The 22,474-nt window shown below is 52.0% G+C and overlaps 1 protein-coding gene across 1 annotated transcript; it reads right to left on the reverse strand.

Moving 5' to 3' along the window:
- Positions 1–2,537: 2,537 nt before the first annotated feature.
- ABCG4 (ATP binding cassette subfamily G member 4) lies at positions 2,538–21,381 on the reverse strand. The gene is made up of 17 exons (XM_084781593.1): positions 21,330–21,381; positions 20,387–20,469; positions 18,127–18,780; positions 17,326–17,576; positions 12,141–12,258; positions 11,850–11,982; positions 11,685–11,735; positions 11,344–11,489; positions 9,514–9,637; positions 9,288–9,402; positions 8,944–9,095; positions 7,988–8,086; positions 7,564–7,732; positions 7,374–7,474; positions 4,620–4,778; positions 4,381–4,499; positions 2,538–4,198 (listed from the first exon to the last, which is right to left on the reverse strand). The coding sequence occupies exons 4-17, from the start codon at positions 17,561–17,563 to the stop codon at positions 3,973–3,975; spliced, it is 1,950 nt and encodes a 649-aa protein (XP_084637719.1). The 5' UTR covers positions 17,564–17,576; positions 18,127–18,780; positions 20,387–20,469; positions 21,330–21,381; the 3' UTR covers positions 2,538–3,972.
- Between the last annotated feature and the right edge of the window lie 1,093 nt (positions 21,382–22,474).

The following is a 22,474-nucleotide window of genomic DNA, read 5'->3' on the forward strand; positions in this document are numbered from 1 at the left end:
AAAAAAAAAAAAGAGAGAGAGAGAGGAATTCTAGGGCAGCTCTGCAATGCCATAGTGAGCAATAAACAATCCCCACAAGCACATAAATAATGGGAGCTAATATTAGAGAAAAATAAAAGCAGCTGGGTGTGATGGCACACCTTTAATCTTTTTTTAAAGATTTATTTATTTTATGTATATGAGTACACTGTCTTTATGCACACCAGAAGAGGGCACCAGATCATATTACAGATGGTCGTGAGCCACCATGTGGTAGCTCAGGACCTCTGGAAGAGCAGCAAGTGCTCTTAACCACTGAGCCATCTCTCCAGCCCCACACCTTTAATCTTAGCACTCAGGAGGCCAAGGTAGGCAGATCCTTGAGTTTGAGGCCAGCCTGGTCTACATAGCAAGTTTCAGGCAAGTCAGATTAACATAGTGAGACCCTGTCTCAAAGAAACAAGCAAAAACAAACACACAAAGAGGAAATAAAGAAGCTGGGCATGGTGGCGCACGCCTTTAATCCCAGCACTCGGGAGGCAGAGGCAGGCAGATCGCTGTGAGTTCGAGGCCAGCCTGGTGTATAAAGTGAGTCCAGGACAGCCAGGTCTCCACAGAGAAACCCTGTCTCAAAAAAAAAAAAGAAAAGAAAAACAAAACAAAACAAAAAAGGAAAGACAGAAAGGGAGGGAGGGAAGCAGGAGGAAAACTTACCTGGTGGAAGAACTTCCCACCTTTAACTTATAAAGAGCCATTTGTCAGCCACGCTCCAGGAAGGAGGTCCCTAAGTGCCCCCTAAAACAACCTAGGAGTCAGACTCCCCTACTTCTCCCTCTCACTCCAACTCTCCATAAGAAATGAAGTGAGAGCCAGGCGTGGTGATGCACATCTTTAATCCCAGCAATCGGGAGGCAGAGGTAGGCGGATCGCTGTGAGTTCAAGGCCAGCCTGGAGTCCAGGACAGCCAAAGCTACACAGAGAGACCTTGTCTCGAAGAACAAGAACAAAAAAAAGAGAGAGAGAGAGAGAGAGAAATGAAGAGAGGTGACTGGAGAGATGGCTCATAGGTTAACAGCACTGCCTGCTTTTCCAGAGGTCCTGAGTTCAATTCCCCACCACCACATGGTGGATTACCACCATTTATAATGAGATCTGGTGCCCTCTTCTGGCCTGCAGGTGTACATGCAGGCAGAGCATTGTATACATAATAATAAAATATAAAATCTTTAAAAAGAAAGAAAGAAACTAAATAAGAAGGTCTACAGTTGCGCACCTAACCAGTCATAGTTGGACCCTAGTCCAGACCAGGACACTTTCTCTACGTGGGGCACAACTGTGGTGTCGCAAACAATGGACAGGGATGGTTTCAGTCACTTCTTTCAATCCCCAAACCTCAGGCCCAAAAGAAACGAGGACGAGACAATATACAGCTTCTCAGGCCATCTGCCACCAGCTCTCAAGACCCTCAGAGACTGCCCCACACCGACCGTCTGGTGTGTGGTGCTGATTACTGATGGCTCAGCCTGTCCCACCCCAACTGTCTGGTGTTTAGTGCTGATTACTGATGGCTCAGCCCTGGAATGTGTGGCCCAGTAGGGAAAATAATGGAAAGAAAAAGAGAACATTAGAGTAAGTCCAATGAGGCCCCTGCTGTTTCCATCCTGGAGGCAGAGAAGGCTCTAGGGCGGTGGTTCTCAACCTGTGGGTCACGACCCCTCAGGGGCCACATGTCAGATAGTTCTGTCATGATTCGTAACAGTAGCAAAATCACAGCTATGAATTAGCAACAGAAAAAAAATTTGTGGTTGGCAGTCACCACAACACAAGAAACTGCACTAAAGGGTCGCAGCATCAGGAAGGTTGAGGACCACTGATGGATCTACAGGGTCTTCTCTGCTTCCTAATGCCCTTTCTGAAAACCACTGACGGGCACTCTCCCTCCCCTCTGTGCACTTTCAGGGCTCCCAGCTGTGACCAAGAGCCCTGCCCAGTGCTGAGAATGGAGTCTTGTAGCAGAAGACGTGGTCTCCAAGTCCCACCCTTCACCCCACTCCCCTGTAGGAAGGGTCTCATGTTGCCCAGGTCGGCCTTGAACTCCTTAGGTAACTAAGGATGACTTTGAACTTCCAGTCCTCCTGTGTCCACCCCCCAAGTTCTGGGGTAACTCCTGCATGCCACTTCATCCGGATTGTGCAGTTCTGGGGACCGGGGCTAGTCTTCATGCATGCTAGGCAAGCACTCTGCCAACCAAGCCACATGCCCAAGCCCTCAAGGTTCCGATTCTACTGTTTAAGGGCCCATGTCACCTTTCCCTCATCTGAAAAATGGGGATGATGACAAAGGACGGTGTGGGTTGGCACTGAACGTTTTGATCAGGCAGGAAGTACGACACAAATATTCCACAAGATCTACATTCATGAATTTGACATATGCCTAAGACTTCACACCCCTGCCACAGGATCCCCCAAAATGGCAGACATCATGCCAAGTGCTTTGAAGACGCCCCCCGCCTCAATAGCCTAGGGTAGCAGGTGGCAGACCCATACTCATGGACTGCGTACTGTATAAATATAGGTTTTATTAATAATGGGTGAAAACCCACAAATACAACTGGCATCTGTGTAATGAGAAGAGCCTGGGGCAGGTAAAGAAGAGTGACCTCGGGGGCTGGGGACAGAGTCCTGCGGTGGGTGGACCAGATGGAGGTTGATCCTAGACCCACCAGGTGGCTGCCACCTTGGCATCTAGGCCCCACCGCTCTGATGTCCAGGAACCAGCTGCTGACTGGAAGATGGAAGTAGGTGAAAGGAAGTTTGAGTGAGCGACAGACAGCTGGAGAAGAGGCAGGAGAGCAAGTGTCAGTTTGGAGCACAAAAGGAGGGCCATGGGGGAGCAGTGGCTGAGGCCAGCTGTGCCCATTTTTGTGCTTGTTGGGTTCTGACCTCAAGGAGGCCAGTACCCAGTGCCACCCCTGCCTCAAGAGGGAGGGAAGACTGGGATATAGACACCTGCAGACCCCAGAGCCACACTGGGTGGCACCCACCTCATTCTTAGCCTCCAAAGTGGCATTCCTCTGAAGGACATTGGCACTGCCCTCCCGCCACCGCCCTTAGCTCCATGCCACCGTCACTCCCCTCTGAGCCGTGAGGGATGAAGCCCGTTGTTGGGCTGAGATTGCCTGGTCACTTTTGTCTTCCTGGAACTCCTGAGCCTCAGGAGCAGCAAGGAGGAAGGATTGGGTCTTCCCGGGCTTACCCCGGAGAATAAAGTGCATTCTCCAGTTCCTGTGGCAGGTGGGAGAGTGACACAGACATTATTGCAGAGATGCTGTAGAGACCTACCCTGATGGAAGGGTTAGGAGAGTGGGTGGGACATCCCTCGGTCTCTCCAATCTCCAGGATTGGGAGTGGTGGCCCACACAGAAAACCCGGCTTCTGCTCCAACAGATTGTCCAAATCAGCCAAAGTGGGTGTGCGGAGAAAGGGGGAGGGGGGGAGGAAGAGGAGGAGGAGGTGACTTCCAGAGTCCCTCCTTGCTCTATTCAATGTTCATGATGGGACTCCCTGGGGACCCCACCAGGGCCCAGCCCTGGAACTCCAACCCGACAGCAGTATACAAACACTAATGTGGTGGGGACCCCAGAGGGGCATCGGTTTGATCGCTTCTAAGTCAAGGCCTAGAGAACAGCGGGGCTCTCAGGCAAACAACAGAGGAGGGTGTTCTGCCCAGAGGAGAGCAGTCTCCCAGCGGTCTTTGCATGCAGGTGTTGGAGAGAGTAGGGGCGAAGCTACAAACTGCATCAACTTGGGAAGACTCCTGGCCTTCATTGAAGAGGGCTGAAGCCCTGGGGGGCCAGGCCCACAGCCAGCCTGTGGAGCAACTGAGGAAGAGGAGGGCAGCTGCACCAGCAACCAATGCCCAAGTCGGCAAGTTTAAAACAGTCCCAAAGGGCTGGCGCTGGAGGCCTCCTGCCCAGAAGAAGTGAGCCAAGCTCTATCTCTCGGATTTGACCCGATACCGGAGCACAAGATAGGCCAGCAGCCTCAGGGCAAGGAAGAAAATGCCCAGGACCAGGAAATCCATGTAGAGTTTGGCTTCTTCCACATCCAGCTCTCGCAAGATGATCTGTGGGTCCCGGAACGGGCAATGTTCATCTAAGCACGTCAGGTGTCCTCGCTCCATGCCGTAGATGGTCAAGATCAAACCCTCAAAGCCATACCTAGACAAACAGGGACATCAGAGCAAGCCACAGTGCACAGGACCCCTGTCCCTCAGCAAATCACCAGAGCCCTGCCACAGGGCTCTTGTACTCAGGTGCCAGCCAGGGTTCAAGGGCAGACATCAGACATGGCATGGCCGCTTTAGAAACTAGACCTCCTCTGGGGAAGGAAGTTCACCGACCTGACGTAGGAGAGGTAGGAGCTCCACTGCAGGTAAGTGGGGATGGTCTTGAAACTGACAAAGAAGCCGGAGAATAAAAGGACGGGGATGGCAGTAACCGGGCCCACAAAGGTGGCCACCTGAAGGACAGGGGAAAGGGAGGAGCTCGGCTGTCACAGGGGTGACCACAGTTCCATCCACCCCATGGCGGCTCTTGATTTCTCCAACGAGACCCCCCACATGAGCGCCAACTTTCTCACCTGCAGGGAGTTGGAGGCAGCGCCAATCAAGAGTCCCAAAGACTGGGCGACTAAGGCGGTGGCCGTGGCCAAGGCCGAGAAGAGCAGGAAGCGGCTGGTCTCAGCTGGCTGGCCTGTCATCCAGTACACGATGCTGCAGTACACCACTGGGCACACCACCTGGGGAGCAGCCACAGGAGGGGTTAGGGACCTTCAAGCCAAGGGCAGAGGACCAGTCATCCCACACTTTCCTGGGGAATAAGTGTTCCCAGGGCTCATCAGCCCTACACTGCCCTCTTTCTTGTTCATGCTGCTTTTCAGACTGACACATGTCTCCTTCCTCCCAGACTACATCTTACATAACTTTGTCCTTTTGCTCTGACAGGTTCAGGCATCCTCCTCCCTCCCCTGAGCATCTCCAGTCCTTCCCATCCTTCCAGGGTATTCCATGTGTGTGGTGGGGGTGGGGGTGTCTATGTGTTTGTGTGTGTCTGTGTATATGTGTGAGTGTGACTGTGTGTTGTGGGGTGTGTGTGTGTGTGTGTGTGTGTGTGTGTGTGTCTGGTGTGGATGTGGATGTGTTCATTTATGTAGGTGCACACAGAAGCCAGAAAAGGATGTTAGAGTCCCCCAGAGCTGGAATTACATGTATTTGTAAACTGTCTGACATGGGTGCTGGTAATTAAACTCAGGCATTCTGCAAAAGCATTAAACACTCCTAACCATTGAGCCATCTCTCCAGCCATATACACACATATATGTGGCTGTATATGTATGTGTACGTATAATAGTTATTTAAGACTTGTTTGTAATCTATGTGTATGTCTCTGTATGTATATGCCACCTATGTGCAAGTACCCATGGAGGCCAGAAGAGGGTGCTGTTTCTCTGGAGCTGGAATTACAGGCAGTAGTAAGCCACCTGATGTGTGGGTGGGGGGCTGAACTCTAGTCCTCTGGAAGCGCAGCAAGCACTTTTAATCTTTCACAGATGTGCTATTTCTCCAGTCTCCTAACAGTATTGAAGAATCAACTCTCCCTAGGAGGAAGCTCTGTTTCCCCTTTTGGACTGGTTGGGAAGCACACCATGGAGACTCTGGTTACTGAGGTGACAGTATCTCTGTAATTTTTGTTAGATATGCATGTCATAGACGCTCTTATTAAAAAAATAAAATAACGGGTTTGTTAATTTGCTTCATTTTGCTTACTCTACCTAACCTTTAACACCAGCTGTAAGCCTCAAAAAGAAGTGATATACTTTCTTAGCACTTGGGAGGCTGAGGCAGGGGGATTGCCACAAGTTCAAGGTCATCAAGGTCATCATGGTCTAGATAGTCAGTTCCAGTATAGCCTGGGCTTACAGACTAAGGCCTCAATTCAGAGAACCTAGACAAATAAAGTAAAATAACTATTTCCCCCTTGGCAGTCCTGGGGATGGAACCCCAGACATGACGCATAAATGGCAAGCGTTCTTCTCCTATCCCTCCATGCCCTGCTACAGGGTGAGACCCTGTCTCAAAACACACACACACACACACACACACACACACACACACACACACCCGGGGGGTGGGGGGGGAGAACAAGCTCACAGGGAAACAGGAACTTGCCTCACCAGCTACAGTTGTACAGGTTGTTTCCTGCACAAAGGCTCCCAGCTCCCGGACAGAGCCAACCAGAGGCCAAGATCTAGCTTGCACTCCTCTCGCTGAGCTCTGTGCATGGCACAGGCCAGCGCCTGCCTCTCCTGCTGCTGTCGGTTTGTTTGAGTCAGGTGTCTCACGGAGCCCATCCTGGCCTCAGACTCCCTTTGAATTCCTAATCACCCGGCTTCACCCTCCAAGTGCAGGTTTTACTCCTGCCCCCAGCCACACCCAGCTGAGGGACACTTGTCTGCAATGTGCACAAAGGTTTACCGGTGGCCCCGCAGATTTGAACAAGGTGCTAATGTGCTTAATAAACATCAGTTGGTATGTGACAAGCTCGCTTCTAAAAACTTTATAGGGAGCCAAGTAAAGGTGCTTGCTTGCCAAGTTGGAGAGTTCAGTCCTTAGAATCCAAACGCTGGAGGGAGAAAACTGAATTCTGCAAGCTGTCCTCTGACCTCCCCACATATACTGTGCACAAATGTGTATATACACACACAAGGTAAGTAAATAAGTAAATGTAAAAAAAAAAATATTGCCAGGTGTGGTGGCGCACGCCTTTAATCCCAACACTCAGGAGGTGGAGGTAGGCGGATCACTGTGAGTTCAAGGACAGCCTGGTCTACACAGTGAGTTCCAAGACAGCTATGTAGAAGACTCTGTCTCAAAAAAAAAATCAATAATTAAAATTAAAAATTAAAGTTTATATGCATTCACATTTAATTCTAAAGCATAACTCTGAGGAAGACACTGGTGCCGGTCCATTTTCCACTAAATCAAAGACATTGGATGGCTTGCCCAGTGTTTTATAGCTTGCAAGTAAGTAAGGCTCCAGAGCCTATGAGCTCTCTGCTACCTATAATAAGATAAAGACATTTGCTGTTCTGTTATTATGGTCACCTTTTTATTTATTTATTTTGGGATAGGTATTCACATTGTAGCTCTGGCTGGACTTGAATTCATGGCAATCCTCCAGTCTCAGCACCCCTCTCTCTCTCTCCACACCCACTCCAGCCCATCTGCCAAGTGTTGGGACGAGGTGAGCCACTACACCTAGCTATTTCTGGCTTGTTGACAGTTTTCCCATTAGACCACACATACTGAGTCTGCAGCGTCAGGAAGGGACTCACCTGAAACGGCACGTCGGCCATGGTCTTGGCCAGGTAATACGCTTTGAGACTGTACCAGTAGTTCAGGTGTTCCCTCATGAAGACTGCCATCTCCAAGGGAACTAAGGGCACAGGGAGGTCAGGCCCCTGCCTCATGCCCAGCAACCCCCCCCCTCCCCATCCTGCCCATCAGCCAGGCAGCTCAGCTCACAGGTGAGCACGGTGGGCATGAGGGCTGCAAACATGATAAACAGCATGGAGAAGAAGAGGAAGCCGGTATTGTTGAAGACCTTGCTGGCGTCGTCACCGATGTGTAGGTAGAGGAGGCCAATGAGCACGCCAATCAACACATGTGACATGAACCGCAAATGGGTCAGGACCTACAGCCGAGGTCGTCGAGAGAAGAGGTATGTGTCTCAGGCCGAGGGAGTGGGGGTTGGGGTGGAGGACTCAGGGGAGGCCATGCTAGAATGGGACCTCGAGGGGCGGGGGGAAGAGGGGAGTGCCCTGTAGCCACACAGAGCCAAGGTACATCACATGAGAGGACAGTGTCCCCAGTTCCCGTCCCAGCTACTGAGAGTCTATAGCCCAGGAGGTCCAGACTACACCTCCTGCCCCTCAGCTTGACATCTCACCGTGTCCCTGAGGATGGACAAGAAAGTCCTCCTGAAGAGGATACAGAACTGGGTGAGGGTGCTGGTGGCAAACGTGTGGCTTTCAATAGGATCCATTTCCTAGGGAGCAGAAATGAGGCCAGGTGAGTGTACCTTACCCACCCCACTACCCATCCAGCTCAGTAGATGAAAGAGTCCCAAGCTCTTCCCAGGACAACACCCGAGCCTGCTGAAGGAGGAGTCTTTGCCCCTAAGATGCTCACCTAGAAGCTGGGTTTTGGGGTGAGAACCTCAGGGAGGTTGGGGGGGGGGGAGAGAGCCGGAGAGAGAGCAGATAAAGATAGTTGGGTGGTTGAAGACAGGAAGAAGTCAAGGACCGCTCTCTGGTACATCTAACTTGTCCCTTCTTCACTTCCTTTCCACTAACTCTAAGGCCATAATTATCTATAGAGGCCCCTGGATCTCCTATTGGTTAACAAAGATGACGATGACTCATAGCAACAATAGCCAAGCCTCTGGCTCCCAAGAGTGGCGGCATCTCATCTAAGGAAGAGATCTGGCACTAGGTGGACCCTGCCTGCCCCAGTGGCTGGCTAAGAGCCTGTGTGATTCCCCCCCCCCCCTTCAAGAGCCCCATCTGTTCTGGGAAGCTAGTGTTGTCACCTCTGGGTTAGAGATGATGACAGACCATCCTGGCCCTGAGGTCAGCAACTGCATTGGCCATGCTTTCCAGATGGGCCCTGAGCAGGTGCTGAGGTCAGTGCATCATCCATGATGCTCATGGGAGCTCAGGAGGAGCACTTGGATGAGAACCCCAAAGCTCAGGAGAGCACACTGCTGTTAACACTAGGTCTGTTCCGAGGACCAGGCTGCCCATTACACAGTGGCGACAATGCCTCTGGGGACCAGCTCTTCAGAGGGTCATTGCCTGTGGTCCCAGCTCCCCTCCCCGTCTCTACCCTCTGCACCCCACTCACCGGAGGGCATGTGGGGCAGTGGGCAGGGACCTCATTCTTCTCAGGCTTCTCAGGACTGCTCTTCTTCTCAGCCATGGTGCAAAGGCCGTTCTGCACAGCCCTGAACAGCATGGGGTTCAGGTCTCCATACTCGCCAGAGGCCACCTCAATGACTAGAGAGACACAGAGCAGAGTGCTCAGCTAGGCCTCACCCCTCAGTGCCCAAGGGCAGCGCAATGCTTCTTTGGTATACCAGGGGAAGGCACATGACAGTGAGCTCTCTGTCCCCAAGAGGCCTTCACGATCCAAACCCCAATGTTTGGCCCTCTTCTTTCACCCACCTCCTCACAGGAGCCCCTACTTACTGAAGTCGGCGGGGTTGTGGTAGGTGGGGCAGTGCAAGCCAAGCCCCTTCAAATAGGGAATCAGGTTGGTGACCACACCCTTGAAGATGCACTGTCCCTGGCTCAGGATGTAGAGCTGAGGCAGAAAAAAAACACATGAGGAAAACATGACCAGTGGCCTGGGGGACCCCACTGACACCCATGTCCCTCTATCACAGGCTAGTCTTGGAGACCTGGGGATACTGACCTTGTCAAACATCTCAAAGAGCTTGGCACTGGGCTGGTGGATGGTGCAGATGACAGTGCGGCCCCCGTGGGCCAGGGACTTCATGAGGGACACCACTTGGAAACAAGAAGCGCTGTCTAGACCGCTGTCCAGAGAGAGGTCACCAGGGACCAGTGAGGTGGATGCAGCTAAGAGGGGGTGAGTGAGGCGGGGCAGCTTCTGTGAACGGGATGTGACTAGCAGGAAGGCACCCCTCTGGCCACCCCTGTACCGGTTAGTTTGTGACAACTTGACACAAGCTGGAGTCATTTGGAAAGAGGGAACATTACTTGAGAAGATGCCTCCATCAGAGTAGCCTGCAGGGGCCATTTTCCTGGTTAGTGACTGACGAGAGAGGGCAAAGCCCACTATGGGCGGTGCCATTCCCCGTTAGTCGTTTCTGAGTTGTATAAAAAGCAAGCTGAGCCGGGCGTGGTGGCGCACGCCTTTAATCCCAGCACTCGGGAGGCAGAGGCGGGTGGATCGCTGTGAGTTCGAGGCCAGCCTGGTCTACAAAGTGAGTCCAGGACAGCCAAGGTTATACAGAGAGACTCTGTCTCGAAAAACAAAAAAAAAAAAAAAAAAAAAAAAGCAAGCTGAATGAGCCTCAAAGAGCAAGCTGGCAAACAGCATCCCTCCGTGGTCCCTGCCTGAGTTCTTGCCCTGACTTCACTCAGTGATTGACTGTGATCTGAATGTGTAAGCCAAACCAATCCTTTCTTCCATCCCCACATTGCTTTCAGCCATGGCCTCCATTACGGCCATAGAAAGCAAACCAGGACAGAGCCCTTGTATCCTGCACACCTTATATGGCTCAGACATTTGCAAGCCCAGAGCACTGCCAAGCACCTGTTGCATATCAGGCACTGGAATGACAAGGCCTCATATTAGGTTGGTCTAAAGAGAGACAGACAAGCTCATGGTTGACTTGAGGAGATGTGAAAAGGTGACTAGCAACACAAACTGAAGGACTGGCCAGGGATCAGCCATGCCATGCTGTAGCGGGGTGGGGGTGGGGGTGAGGGGGTGGAGTACAGCCAGAGAAGGTCGCTGAGTCTGGAAGGAGCAAGAGTTGAGTTGGTGAAGGAACAATGGAAGGCGCCATGGTGAAGGGCACGCACAGAAGACATAGCAAGGGGCTTGAAACACGGGGTACGATGGGAGTGGCGGGCAGCTCAGTGTTATTAGGACATACAATAGGAAAGACCAGAGAAGAAGCCACATGACTGTGTTGGGGGTGAATGAGGCTCATTGCGCGGTCTGAAGCAGGAGAGTGGAGCTTGCTGGACTTGTTGGGTAGAAAGCCCGTTCTGGTCGGGCATGGTGGCGCACGCCTTTAATCCCAGCCCTCGGCCGGCAGAGGCAGGCGGATTGCTGTGAGTTGGAGGCCAGCCTGGTCTACGAAGTGAGTCCAGGAAAGCCAAGGCTACACAGAGAGACTCTGTCACGAAAACTAAAAAAAAAAAAAAAGCCCATTCTGGCCACAGGTTGGAGGAAAGTCCCTGGGAGACTGAAGACAGGGAGATGAGGCCTTGATGATATCCTGCATTAGGGATGGGACCAGGCAAGTCTGAGAGCTACCAAAAGGAGGACTTGATGACTAATGACTTCCGGGGAGAGAAGAGGGAGACGTGTGGTGCGGGGAATCCAGATCTCCACCTGGATGAAAGATAGGACAGCTTGGCTCCGACTAGATTAGCAAGGGTGGAGTCCTCAGAAGGCTGCAAGCAGGAGATCCGGTCCCCAGCCATGGAGCCATTAACCAGACTCCGCATCCATCCCTGGCTTAGGTCAGGAGAAGCAAGGAGCTACCTGGTGGGCTCGTCAAAGAACATGACAGGCGGGTTGTTGACCAGTTCCAAGGCAATGGCCAGGCGCTTCCTCTGCCCTCCAGAGAGCAGGGCTGTCCTCGTGTGAGAGCAGGACATCAGTCCCAGGGCTGTCAGGATCTCTGTCACCTGCAGGCACCACGCCCCCCAGCCAGCCCGAGTCAACCTCAGCATCTCTGCTTCACCGAAGCACCACCCCTTTTTCACAAGGCTCCGCCCTCAAGCCCTTGTTCCCCACCCAACCTAGGGCCTGGAACTCATAAGCCTCAGAAAGACCCATTCCACCCCTCCCCCTCCCCTTTCCATTCCCCCTCCCCCACTCACCAGCTCCTTCTTCACCTCTTGCTTCTCACTCAGCTTCAGGTTGGCCGAGACCTAAAAAGTGATGAGCAAGTGAGGAAGGCCTGGGTGCCACTTCCTGACCAGTCCTTTCAGCTGGCGGCGACGGAAAGGGGAGCTTGGAGGAGGAGAAAGCCACCCTCTCCTCACCATCATGGCTTCCAGCACTGTGAGGTGTGGCAGAAGCATGTCATCCTGCATGATGTAGCAGGACATCTTGCGGAAGGTCCTCAGATCTCGCGGCCTCCCGTTGACCAGGATCTGCCCTTTCATCCCGGACTCCCTGCAGGGAGATCGACCGGTGGGCAATGAGCACCCCATGTGCTCCCCCAGGAGGTCCCCCTCCTGAGTCCTGCCCCCCACCCCACCCCATGCGCTCTCCCAGGAGGTCCCCCTCCTGAGTCCGCGCCCCCCCCCCCCGCTCCTGTTCTTCATGCTCACCTGTACCCTGCCAAGATGTTCATGAATGTCGACTTGCCAGCCCCAGAGGGGCCCATGATGCCAATAAGCTCTCGGCGGCAGAACTTACCAGACAGGCACTTGAGGAGGGTCTTGTAACCTGCAGCGAGGACAAGAGGGAGTCACTGGTGAGGGCTAAGGGGACAGAGGCATCCTCAGAACTCTTTTTTTTTTTTTTAATTTATTGATTATTATGTATACAGTGCTCTGCCTGCACATACACCTGCAGCCCAGAAGAGGGCATCGGATCACACTATAGATGGTTGCAAGCCCCCATGGGGTTGCTGGGAATTGAACTCAGGACCTCTGGAGGAGCAGTCAGTGCCCTTAATCTTTGAGCCACCTCTCCAGCCCCATCCTCAGAACTCTTAAAGAGGGGTCCTGGGGAGCTGGCTCAGTCGGTAAAATGCTTACCATATAAACACAAGGAAGGGTTTTAGTTCCCACCTCTAGAGCCCACTTACAATGCTCACTTAACCTGTGTTTGGTGATCCTGCTGTGAGCCCTGCTTGAGAAGCTGAGACAGCCCAGCAGTTAAGAGCAGGTTCCCAGCACCGACTCTCACGGATATAATGCCCTCTTCTGGACTCTGCAGGTGCTGCACTCACATGTTAGCATCCCTTGCCGCACACACTTTATTTATTTATTTATTTATTTATTTATTTATTTATTTGTTTTTCCAGATAGGGTTTCTCTGCGTAGCCTTGGCTGACCTAGACTTACTTTGTAGAACAGGCTCAAACTCACATTGATCCACCTGCCTCTGCCTCCTAAGTGCTGGGATTAAAGGTGGGCGCCACCACACCTAGCTCACACACACATTTTTAAATAAAAATGAATCTTTGACAACAATAACAAAAAAGGCTGCGGTTGGTGGTGCATACTTGTAATCCCAGTGCTGAAAAGGCCAAGACAGAGAGAGGGGCTAGAGAGATGGCTCAGTGGTTAAGAGCACTGTCTGCTCTCTCAGAGGTCCTGAGGTCAATTCCCATCAACCACATGGTGGTGCACAACCATCTATCATGTGATCTGATGCCCTCTTCTGACCTGCAGGTGTACATGCAGAGAGAGAGCACTCTTACATAGAATAAATAAATAGAATTGTAATCACTCTATTTAAAACAGAAAAGAAAAGGCCAAGACAGGTTGCTCCCTGGACTTCACTGGCTGGCCAGGGACCCTATCTCAGAGAGCAAGGTGGGTGGATGGATGGATGGATGGATGGATGGATGGATGGCTTTTGAGAGATGATATCTGAGCTTGACCTCTGGTTCCCACGTGTGTGTGTGTGTGTGTGTGTGTGTGTGTGTGAGAGAGAGAGAGAGAGAGAGAGAGAGAGAGAGAGAGAGAGAGAGAGAGAGGATCTTAGAGGAGGCTAAGTCATAGAGGAACTATCCATGGCTGAGTGGAATTGAGTTCCGATGGGCGAGCAGTTCTTACACCGTGGCTCCCATCTTCTCATCCCGTCCCCCTAGAAATGACTGCTACCAGTGTTAGAGTCGGGTGGGGGTACTGAAGGCTGTGGGAAAGCTGATGCCGGCCCTGAATGGATGTGGTGAGGGCACTCAGGCCCTAAGAGACAAAGCTCTCTCCTTACAGTGTTCGCTGTCTTACACACTCCAGGACACTCCTGCTGAGCAGCCCAGGCCTGCTGCCTGCCCTGTGTCCCTGCAGCACTTCTCAGATGCCAGCACGTTTGTCACTCTATGTGCCTGTGCTCACACCCCTCCCCCAGCCTCTTAGTCAGGCAAAAAATCTTGGGGGAAGGGTCTGTGCCTTGCTCAGCTTCTTTGTCTGACTGCTATGTAATAGATGCTTGGTAAGTGTGTTTTCTCCATGCTTTTGATCCATACTGGAAAAAAAAAAAGAAAAAGAAATTCCTTCTTTATGTCTTCACTGTTTTACAAGCTTGTCTCTCCAGCCCCAGCCATGGCCAGTAAAATCTCACCTGCCACACTCACCCAGCGGGAAGCAGTAGGTGCGTGCATGTATCAGTATGGACTCAGGTGGATCTGGTTCAAATTTGTGATCCACAGTACCAGCTGTGTGACCTCAGGCAAGTTGCTTAACATCTCTGAGCTCCAGGCCCTTCATATGTAAAATAAGGATGATGGTGGTGCCTACATCATAGGGTCTTTTTGTGAAGAGTCAATGAGCTAACATATGTAAAGCAGATGGCTCAGTTCTTGGTACATACAGTGCATTTCACAAGGCATATTGTATTAAGACACTAGGCAAAAAAAAAAAAAAAAAAAAAAAAGAACCAAGGAAGGACATAGTTTATGTGTTCAAGAGAGAAATGGTAAGAGAAATGGACAAGAAAACACCCATGGTGTGAATAAAAGTAAAATTAGGGCTAGAGAGAAGAGGGAACAGTGAGATGGAACTGCAACAATTCACCCTTTGAGCGTAGAGAGTGAGGTGGGGATCAGGAGTGGCTCCATGGAAGAGGGGACACTGGAGCTCAGGAGGAACAACACAGGCCCCAAGGCTTTAGGAGAGAAGGCACTGCTACAGCAGAGTCCAGGGGACAGAGGGCAGAGACTGTCCAAAGCCAACTGATGACCTGGGAGGTGGAGATGGAGGCTGAGGCAGAGGACCAGGGCCCTGCCTGTTAAGTTGGCAGACCTGCTGTGGCAAGCACTCCATCCTTCATCACCTCACCTAGTCCAAAGTACCCTCCTAAGCAGAGACCGAGAGTTTACCTTATGTCACCTGCTGTCTGCCACCCAGAACCCTGCCCCTCTGGGCCCGACCCATGCCCACTGTCAGACCAGACCACACCAACTGCCTGTTCAGAGTCTATTAACCTCAGCTGCTCCCCCAGCATAGGTGGCCACTGGAGGCCACAGCCATCAACACACCCAAGACCACACAGCCAGGTCTTTCCCGGGAGAGGAAAGTCCCAGCCCTCTGGCTAAGTTCCTCATGGTCAACCAGCATGGTGATCTAAGGCACCCTCCAGTGTCTGATCTGCAGAGCCCCTCACCGAAGTGACTTCCTGTGCAAGAGAAGAAACTGCAAGCGTGAACCTTCCCCTCATTTCCTCACAGTCTGTCCAATGCCAGTCAGACCCAAGGCCTGCCACAAATATCATCTTACACCCACTTGCCTTTCTCAAAGATACCAACTCAGCTGAGCTCCCAAGAATCCAATGAGGAAAGTTAAGCCAAGAGAGGGCATTCGGCCTGTCAACAGCCACACGCCTTCCTCTGGGCTGAAAGCATTTGGCTCTTAACTCCCCCCTGGATCACAACTGCTCAGCTCATGAAGGGCCTGTAGACCTCCCACTGAAAGATACTTGCTTCAGTCGGTAGCTCTGTAATTTTGTCAAAGCACTAACTTTTTAAATTTATTTTATTTATTTAGAGTTTTGGAGATGAGGTCTTCCTATGTACTCCAGGCTGGCCTTGAACTCACGACCATCCAGCCTCAGCCTCCACAGTGCTAAGATTACAGGTGTGTGCCATTATGACCAGCAAGTCTCTAAGTTATTAGCATCTGTGATTCCTCATCAATAAAAGAATAATAACTGCCTGGGATGCAGCTTGGTGGTAGAGTGTATACCTAGAATAAGGAAGGCCCTGGTCCCAGGCTTGGTGGTGCACGCCTGTAATGCCAGCACTCAGGAGGCAGAGACAGGTGGATCTCCTGTGAGTTCGAGGCCAGCCTGGTCTACAAATACAGTTCCAGGGCAGTCAGAGCTGTTACACAAAGAAACCCTGTCTCGAAAAACCAAAACAAACAAACATACAAACAACGAAATCCTTGGCTTCCATCTCCAAAAACCATTAAAACAAAAACAAAACAACACAGTATTATTCCCTCCCAGAGACTTAATAGGGTTATTATGTTATTAAATGGGATCACTAATAATTAATTGAGTGTGTTTGGAAAAATAAAGGTCATATACACTTGGAGGAGACTGAGGGATCCTCACCCCAAATCCTTTCATTTCCCTTCTCTGCCACCCTTAATTTCATTCTGTCTTCTCTAGACGGGCAAGGGAGCAAAAAACAAAGAAGCCAGGCAAAGGAGGGCAGAGGGCAGAAATGGGGCCAGGCTAAGAGGGCAGAAGAGGCTGACAAGATCCTAAGGGAGGAGTCCCTAGACGGGGCACCCAGCACCCTGATAAGGAGCGGTGCCTAATCTGGCCACATTTCTTTTCACCATTAAGTTCCCAAGGCCAAGGAAATAACAAGGACTTCACCATTCTACCAAGAGCTTCCCTGAGGATGAAAGAGACCTGCTGAGGGCTAGGATGTTGGGCAGGGAGCCCAGCCGCCCCAGGGTCCACCGGCTCAAATGCCTGTTACCTAATTGGTCACCTATGGGAGTGAGCAAACATGTAGAGGCAGCTCACACTGAACCCTGTTCTCAAGCACCCCAAAAACGATTTCTTAAGCCTCAGAGGACACTGTCTCAGCCCCACCTCTAGCAGCACACCCTGCTCTGGGAAACAAACCCAGCCCAACCTCTAGGTTCCCAGCCCAGCTACTGGATTGGCACAGGGAGCTCTAGAAAACCTGTCCTGATGGAGAGGAGGCGGGAGAGGGAACTTCAGTGTTGCTAGGCCTTGAGCCTTGCTCTGCCTCTTACTAGCAGGGCCATGTTATTCAACTTCCCCAAGCCTCAGTTTCCTCACTGGTAACACGAGGATGACATCCCTTCTGTCTAGCCTCCACCCTCCTGCTCCCAGGGACTGTGGCAAGATATGAATGAAGTAAGACGGCAGGAATGAGACCATCTTTAAAAATAGGTGTAAGGCCACTGTTGGACATTGGAAACAACCTCCGCAGATAGAGAGGTCCCTTCCCCAAACCAGCCTTCAGAGGCACTAATACAGAGATACAGACGCGCACACAGAGAGACAGAGGCAGAGGCAGAGGCAGAGACAGTCTGAGAGAGCCTGAGAAAGAGAGAGACAGCACTGAAAGAGACTGAGAGACTAACGCAAGGACCAGAGGTCATAAGGTCTATTCAGAAGAGAAAGCTTCTATAGCCGGGGCGAACTTAGCTCCCAACAGTGCCGGCTGCCATGAAGAGTACTTGTACTCCAACTGCATGCAGTGAGTGAGGGTTGTGGCCTGCAAAGCTCACAGAGTAAGGTACCCCTAGCCTTCAGGCTTCTGGAGAGCCCCCTGTTCTCCATGGGGCTGCCACCTACCCCGTTTGCGCCAGCAGGGCCCCTCCCGCACCGAATAGGACAGTTCCACAAACTCGATGTCCACAGCAGAGCGCTTTGGCAGGTGAGAGAAGCGCTGTGCTTCTGTGATGTGGTTCTCCACCTTCTTTAGGTGCGTGGTCAGCACAGGGGGCTCTGCCCCGTCCTCCAGTGCCACGGCCATGGCCACAGCCCCAGGCCCCAGGCCACAGCTCACGGCTTCCAGTGCCTTCTCCGCCATCAAGCAACCAGCCCTGCAGGGAGAGGGCCTGCTTAGCTCAGGGCAGACTCTCCAGCCCTTGTTCAAGGCGCCATAGCTTTCTGATGCTGCCCCGCCTCCACTGTCCCCCCCCCACCCCCCCGCGCGCGCCTCCTTCTCAGGGCAGATCCCCCAGCTGTCCGCACCCCTCTTCCCGCTGGGTCTTCTGCACTCGACAGCACACTCCGGGTGCAGTGACACCCAGTCGCGACCTCTCCCCGGTCCTAGGCAGTCCCAGCTTTGCCTAACCAGCCCGGCCCCGTCGAAGCTGTGCGGGCTCCTCCCTCCCCGCCCCGGCCTTAATCTCCTTACCCCGCCGGCGGGCAGTCCCTGGGGGCCGGACAAGGGCGGCCACCCACTCCGAGGTCCAGGAAGCTGGGAGGTGCAGGGTGGGCCCGGGTAGGCTCTGGCCTTGGCTCCGCGCCCCACCTCCCCCTGCACCTAATGGTGCCGTTCCTCGCCTGGCCTCCTCATCCCGCTCGATGGCCCTGCGCCTCCGGACTGTCCCCAAAAACAGACACAGACCCCAGACCCTCCAGACCTACCCTCTTGTCCCCCGCTCGCCTGGTCACCTTGACGCTCCTCCGCCTGGTGCGACGCAAGGATGCTCAGCAGAGATGCTCAACCGGGATGCTCGACCCGGATGCTTAGCGCTGCGGCGCGGGAGGCGGACACTCCCGGTTCTCCTCACCTGCCTCTGGCTGCGGCACCCGCGCCCGGGCTCCCTGTCCCGGTGGCCCGGGCCGGGGCGGGGCCAGGCCAGGGCGGGCAGTAGAGGAAGGCCCGGCTCCGCTCCGGTCAAAAAAAATGATGACACGGTTGCGGAGGGATGGTTGAGTCTCGCCCGACCCCACTAGGATAAACGCGCCGGCTGTTCGTAGTCTGGTCCCCAGCGTCTGTCCTCCTGAGCTAGTCGGGCGTCAGTGTTCTCTCTCTTCTGCTCGCCGGTCCTGCTGCTCTTAAAGGGCCCGCGCCACCCCACACCCCGCGGGTGGCAAGGATGGAGGTAACGAGAGCAGTGCTTGCAGCGTGATGACCCGAAGGGGCACTTTTGTGGGCCCAGGACTGAGGACTAGCTGCATAAGGTCAACCCCAAGGTCGCTAAGGGAAGGAGACTTGAAGTCACCAGAGGAGCAGATCCTTGGGCAGTAGAGTGCAGATTCCGTCAAGCCCAGGAGGTTGGGAAGCCGTCGGTCTATCTGCACACACAAACCTCTCGCTGTTTATCTACTCCAGTTCAGCTTTGGAGCTCAGCCCCACCCAGCCCTAAAGTACAAAGGACTTCTATATATAATTTTGAGGGTATAATTCTTGGGACTTTGAGAGAGCCTCTCTTCACACCTATTCAAATCTCCCCTCTCTGAGGGCCCAAGAGGACACTAGTTATGAAGAAAGAGGGGACAGTAGTTACGGCAAAGCTTGCAGGCAGCTCCAAGGTTAATCTGTGACCCAGGCACAGCCTGCTTCAGCCATAAAAGCCTTTATCCCTCCGGCCAGATACAGGTCTGCAAGCCGGTATAGTCTGATGTGGGAGGCTCCAGGGCATGCGCGAGGCTCTTCAGCCACTGTCTTGGACATCTTCTCAGACACATGTACCCTCCTCCTCGTTCTCTCACCCTACAAATGTGGGCTCTGAGTCCTCAGAGTGCTTACACTAGCAGGCCCACACCGCCACACGCCACGTTTTGGCCCTTTCTCAAACAATTACTCTCGGCCCTGGCCTGCCCTATCCTCTGTGTCTTCGAGGGGTAAGTAGGTTAGCCAGCCAAGACACGTGACTTGAGCTTTTTAGTTCCCACCTGTCACACCAAGAGACAGATAGGAGGCTTAGGCTGTCGGTGCGGCGGCTGCTTTGAGCCGGCTACTACAGCAGTGGAGTCTACTGGCAGTCAAACACCTGCTCCCCACCCCCACCTAAGTCTCTCTGCAGCCTGGGAAACTAGCGACCCCTACAGGGCATGTCCTCGCCCCACCCTGAAACTGTGAGGTTCACCAGGGTTTGGGATCCAGCCTTTCCCAACTTCCTTTCATCCCCTGTCCCACCTATGGCTATTGCTCAGGACTCACCTTCCCATTTTTTCAGATGGACCCTCTATTCTTCAAGTTAATCTCCAATGCCTCATGACAGACAATTCCCCAAGTGTGTGTGTGGAGTGTGTGTATGTGTGTGTGTGTGTGTGTGTCTGTGTGTGTGTGTGTTAGGGTCTCACAAACTCAGACTGTTGCTGAGGCTGGCTTTGATTGCATCAGTCCTCTGGCTATCACCTCCTGAGTGTAGTGATCACAGATATATATCACCACTGTCTAACAGTTGTTTTTATTGAACAATTATTATAAAGCAGACATTCTTCTCAGTTAATTTTTTGTTTGTTTTTTTTGAGGCAAGGTTTCTCTGTGTAGCCCTGGCTGTCCTGGAGTCACTTTGTAGACCAGGCTGGCCTCGAACCCACAGAGATCTGCCTGCCTCTGCCTCCCTGAGTCCTAGGATTACAGGCGTGCACCACCACTGCACCCAACTTTTATTTATTATTGCTGTGTGAATGTAAGCATGTTCCTGTGCCAGGGAGCTCATGTGGAGGTCGGAGGACAAATTGTAGGAGTCACTTTTCTCCAGCATGGGCTCCAAGGATCAGATCAGCTACTCAGATTGTTAGGCTTGCACTGCTCACCAGCAGTATTCCAATACACCTACATAACATGTAATGCTCTCACTAGATGTGTTAGTCGGTGTTCTAGCACTGTGAAGAGGCTAGACCATGACCAAGGCAACTCTTATCAAAGAAGCATTTAATAAAAGAAGCTTACAGTTTCAAAGGCTTGGTCCGTTATCATCATGGCAGAGAGCATGGCAGCAGGCAGGTGCCGGAGTAGGAGCTGGGAGCTGCATCCTGATCCACAAGCAGAGAGAGAGAGAGAGAGAGAGAGAGAGAGAGAGAGAGAGAGAGAGAGAGATCCACAATGGGCCTGGTGTGAGCTTCTTGAAACCTCCATGCCCATCCCCAGTGTCCTCCACCTCTTAATCCTTCTCCTCAGCCCCTTATCAGTCCTAATTCTTCTTAGTTTCTTACTGAGACCACCACACCAGAGTGATGGCATATATCTCCTCACATATTCATCATTTTGGGGGGGGGGGTTGGTTATGTCCAGTCTAATAACTTTTTTGAACTACCTAATTACCAGCACCCACAGTTAGTCTACTGTCTTATAACACATTAAAAATTATTTTCCCTCGCCTGAGGATATAATTCAGTGGTTCAGTCCCCAGCACCACACACAAGATAGCTTTTCGTGATTTTACTATTGCGCTGTGTGCCTGTGGACCATCTCTCTCTACCCCCACCCACCCCAAGCCCACTGGTCTTTCTCTTAAGCAGATTCCCCATTTCGAAGCCGCATCAGGCTCATGAAGACGGGAAACACATAGCACAGGTGGCCAGGCATGAGGCACAAGTCTGTAGTCCTTGCACTGCGTGAGGAGATGGATCTTGAGCTCAAGGATAGCCTTTGGAGTCTCAAGAATGGACCATACAGCCAGGCATGCCCAGCACTTGGGGGTGGGGGGGGGCATGCTGTCCATGGTTCAGAATAATTTCTCCAGAACAATACCCCACTTCTTGACAAAGGAGAAGCACATTTATTGCACACCTACTCTGTGTTAGGAACACAGCACAGAGACAAACTCCCTATTGCACTAGGGTTCTCTTTCTTCCCTGTGCTCCTAGACATGATATGTATATAGAAAATATACCCAATAGCCGTTTCTGAGCTGACAATGGTGGCATACACCAGAGATCCCAGAATTGAAGGAGAAGCAGAAGCAGCAGACGTTCAAGTCATCCTCAATTCAACTGGATGCTGGCCTTGGGAAAAAAAACCAGAACTGGCAAGATGGCAGGTGGCTCAAGTGGTAAAGGCACTGACCACCAAGCCTGACACCTGAATTTGAGCCCCAAAACCCACATGAGTGAGAAGACTCACACACACTATAAATGTAAAACAAAAGTAAAACCAACACAATTTCTTTCTTTCTCTTCCTTCCTTCCTTTTTCTCTTTCTTTCTTTCTTTTTTTCCAAGACAAGGTTTCTCGTGTAGCCCTGGCTGTCCTGGAGCTCACTTTATAGACCAGGCTGGCCTCGAACTCACAGTGATCCTCCTGCCTCTGCCTCCTGAGTGCTGGGATTAAAGGCGTATGCCACCACACCTGGCTCCAGTACAACTTCTTTATGATGTAACTAGACCTCTCAGCCTCTTTTTGCTGTTAGTGCTATCTATTATCTCTTGGTATTTCAGATTAAACACACACACACACACACACACACACACACACACAGAAAGTTGGAGTTCAACTGTGAGGTGACACACATCTAGAATGATGAATCCAGCTATTAAAATTCACGGCTTGAGCTGGGCGTGGTGGCGCATGCCTTTAATCCCAGCACTCGGGAGGCAGAGGCAGGTGGATTGATGTGAGTTCGAGGCCAGCCTGGTCCACAAAGCAAGTCCAGGACAGCCAAGGTTAACACAGAGAGACCCCGTCTCGAAAAACCAAAAAAAAAATAAATAAATAAATAAATAAATAAATAAAATTCACGGCTTAGTGGCTCTACGCCATTTCTACCATGTCAAACTTCTTTAGGCACTACTACTACCTTCCCATGTTTTTTTCTTCCTTTCTTTTTTTCTTTTTTTGAGACAGGGTTTCTCTGTGTAGCCTTGGCTGTCCTGGACTTACTTTGTAGACCAGGCTGGCCTCAAACTCACAGAGATCCACCTGCTTCTGCCTCCCCGAGTGTTGGGATTATAGACATGTGCCACCTTGGCCAGCTTTCACCTCCCCATCTTAATTTGGGTTTCTTAGACAGGGTCTCACTGAGTAGCCCAAGCTTGATGTC

This window comes from Acomys minous (assembly GCF_964271855.1).
Source record: "Acomys minous genome assembly, chromosome: 5".
NCBI lineage: Eukaryota > Metazoa > Chordata > Mammalia > Rodentia > Muridae > Acomys > Acomys minous.

What these genes read in the sequence shown, in the direction of transcription:
- ABCG4 (XM_084781593.1), bottom strand. Translation starts at nt 17,563, where the DNA reads ATGGCGGAGAAGGCACTGGAAGCCGTGAGCTGTGGCCTGGGGCCTGGG. An exon ending in AACATCTTGGCAGGGTACAG is followed by an intron (nt 11,983 to 12,140) that starts GTGAGCATGAAG and finishes ATCTCCCTGCAG; the next exon opens with GGAGTCCGGGATGAAAGGGC. An exon ending in TGTCCATCCTCAGGGACACG is followed by an intron (nt 7,733 to 7,987) that starts GTGAGATGTCAA and finishes CCTCGGCTGTAG; the next exon opens with GTCCTGACCCATTTGCGGTT.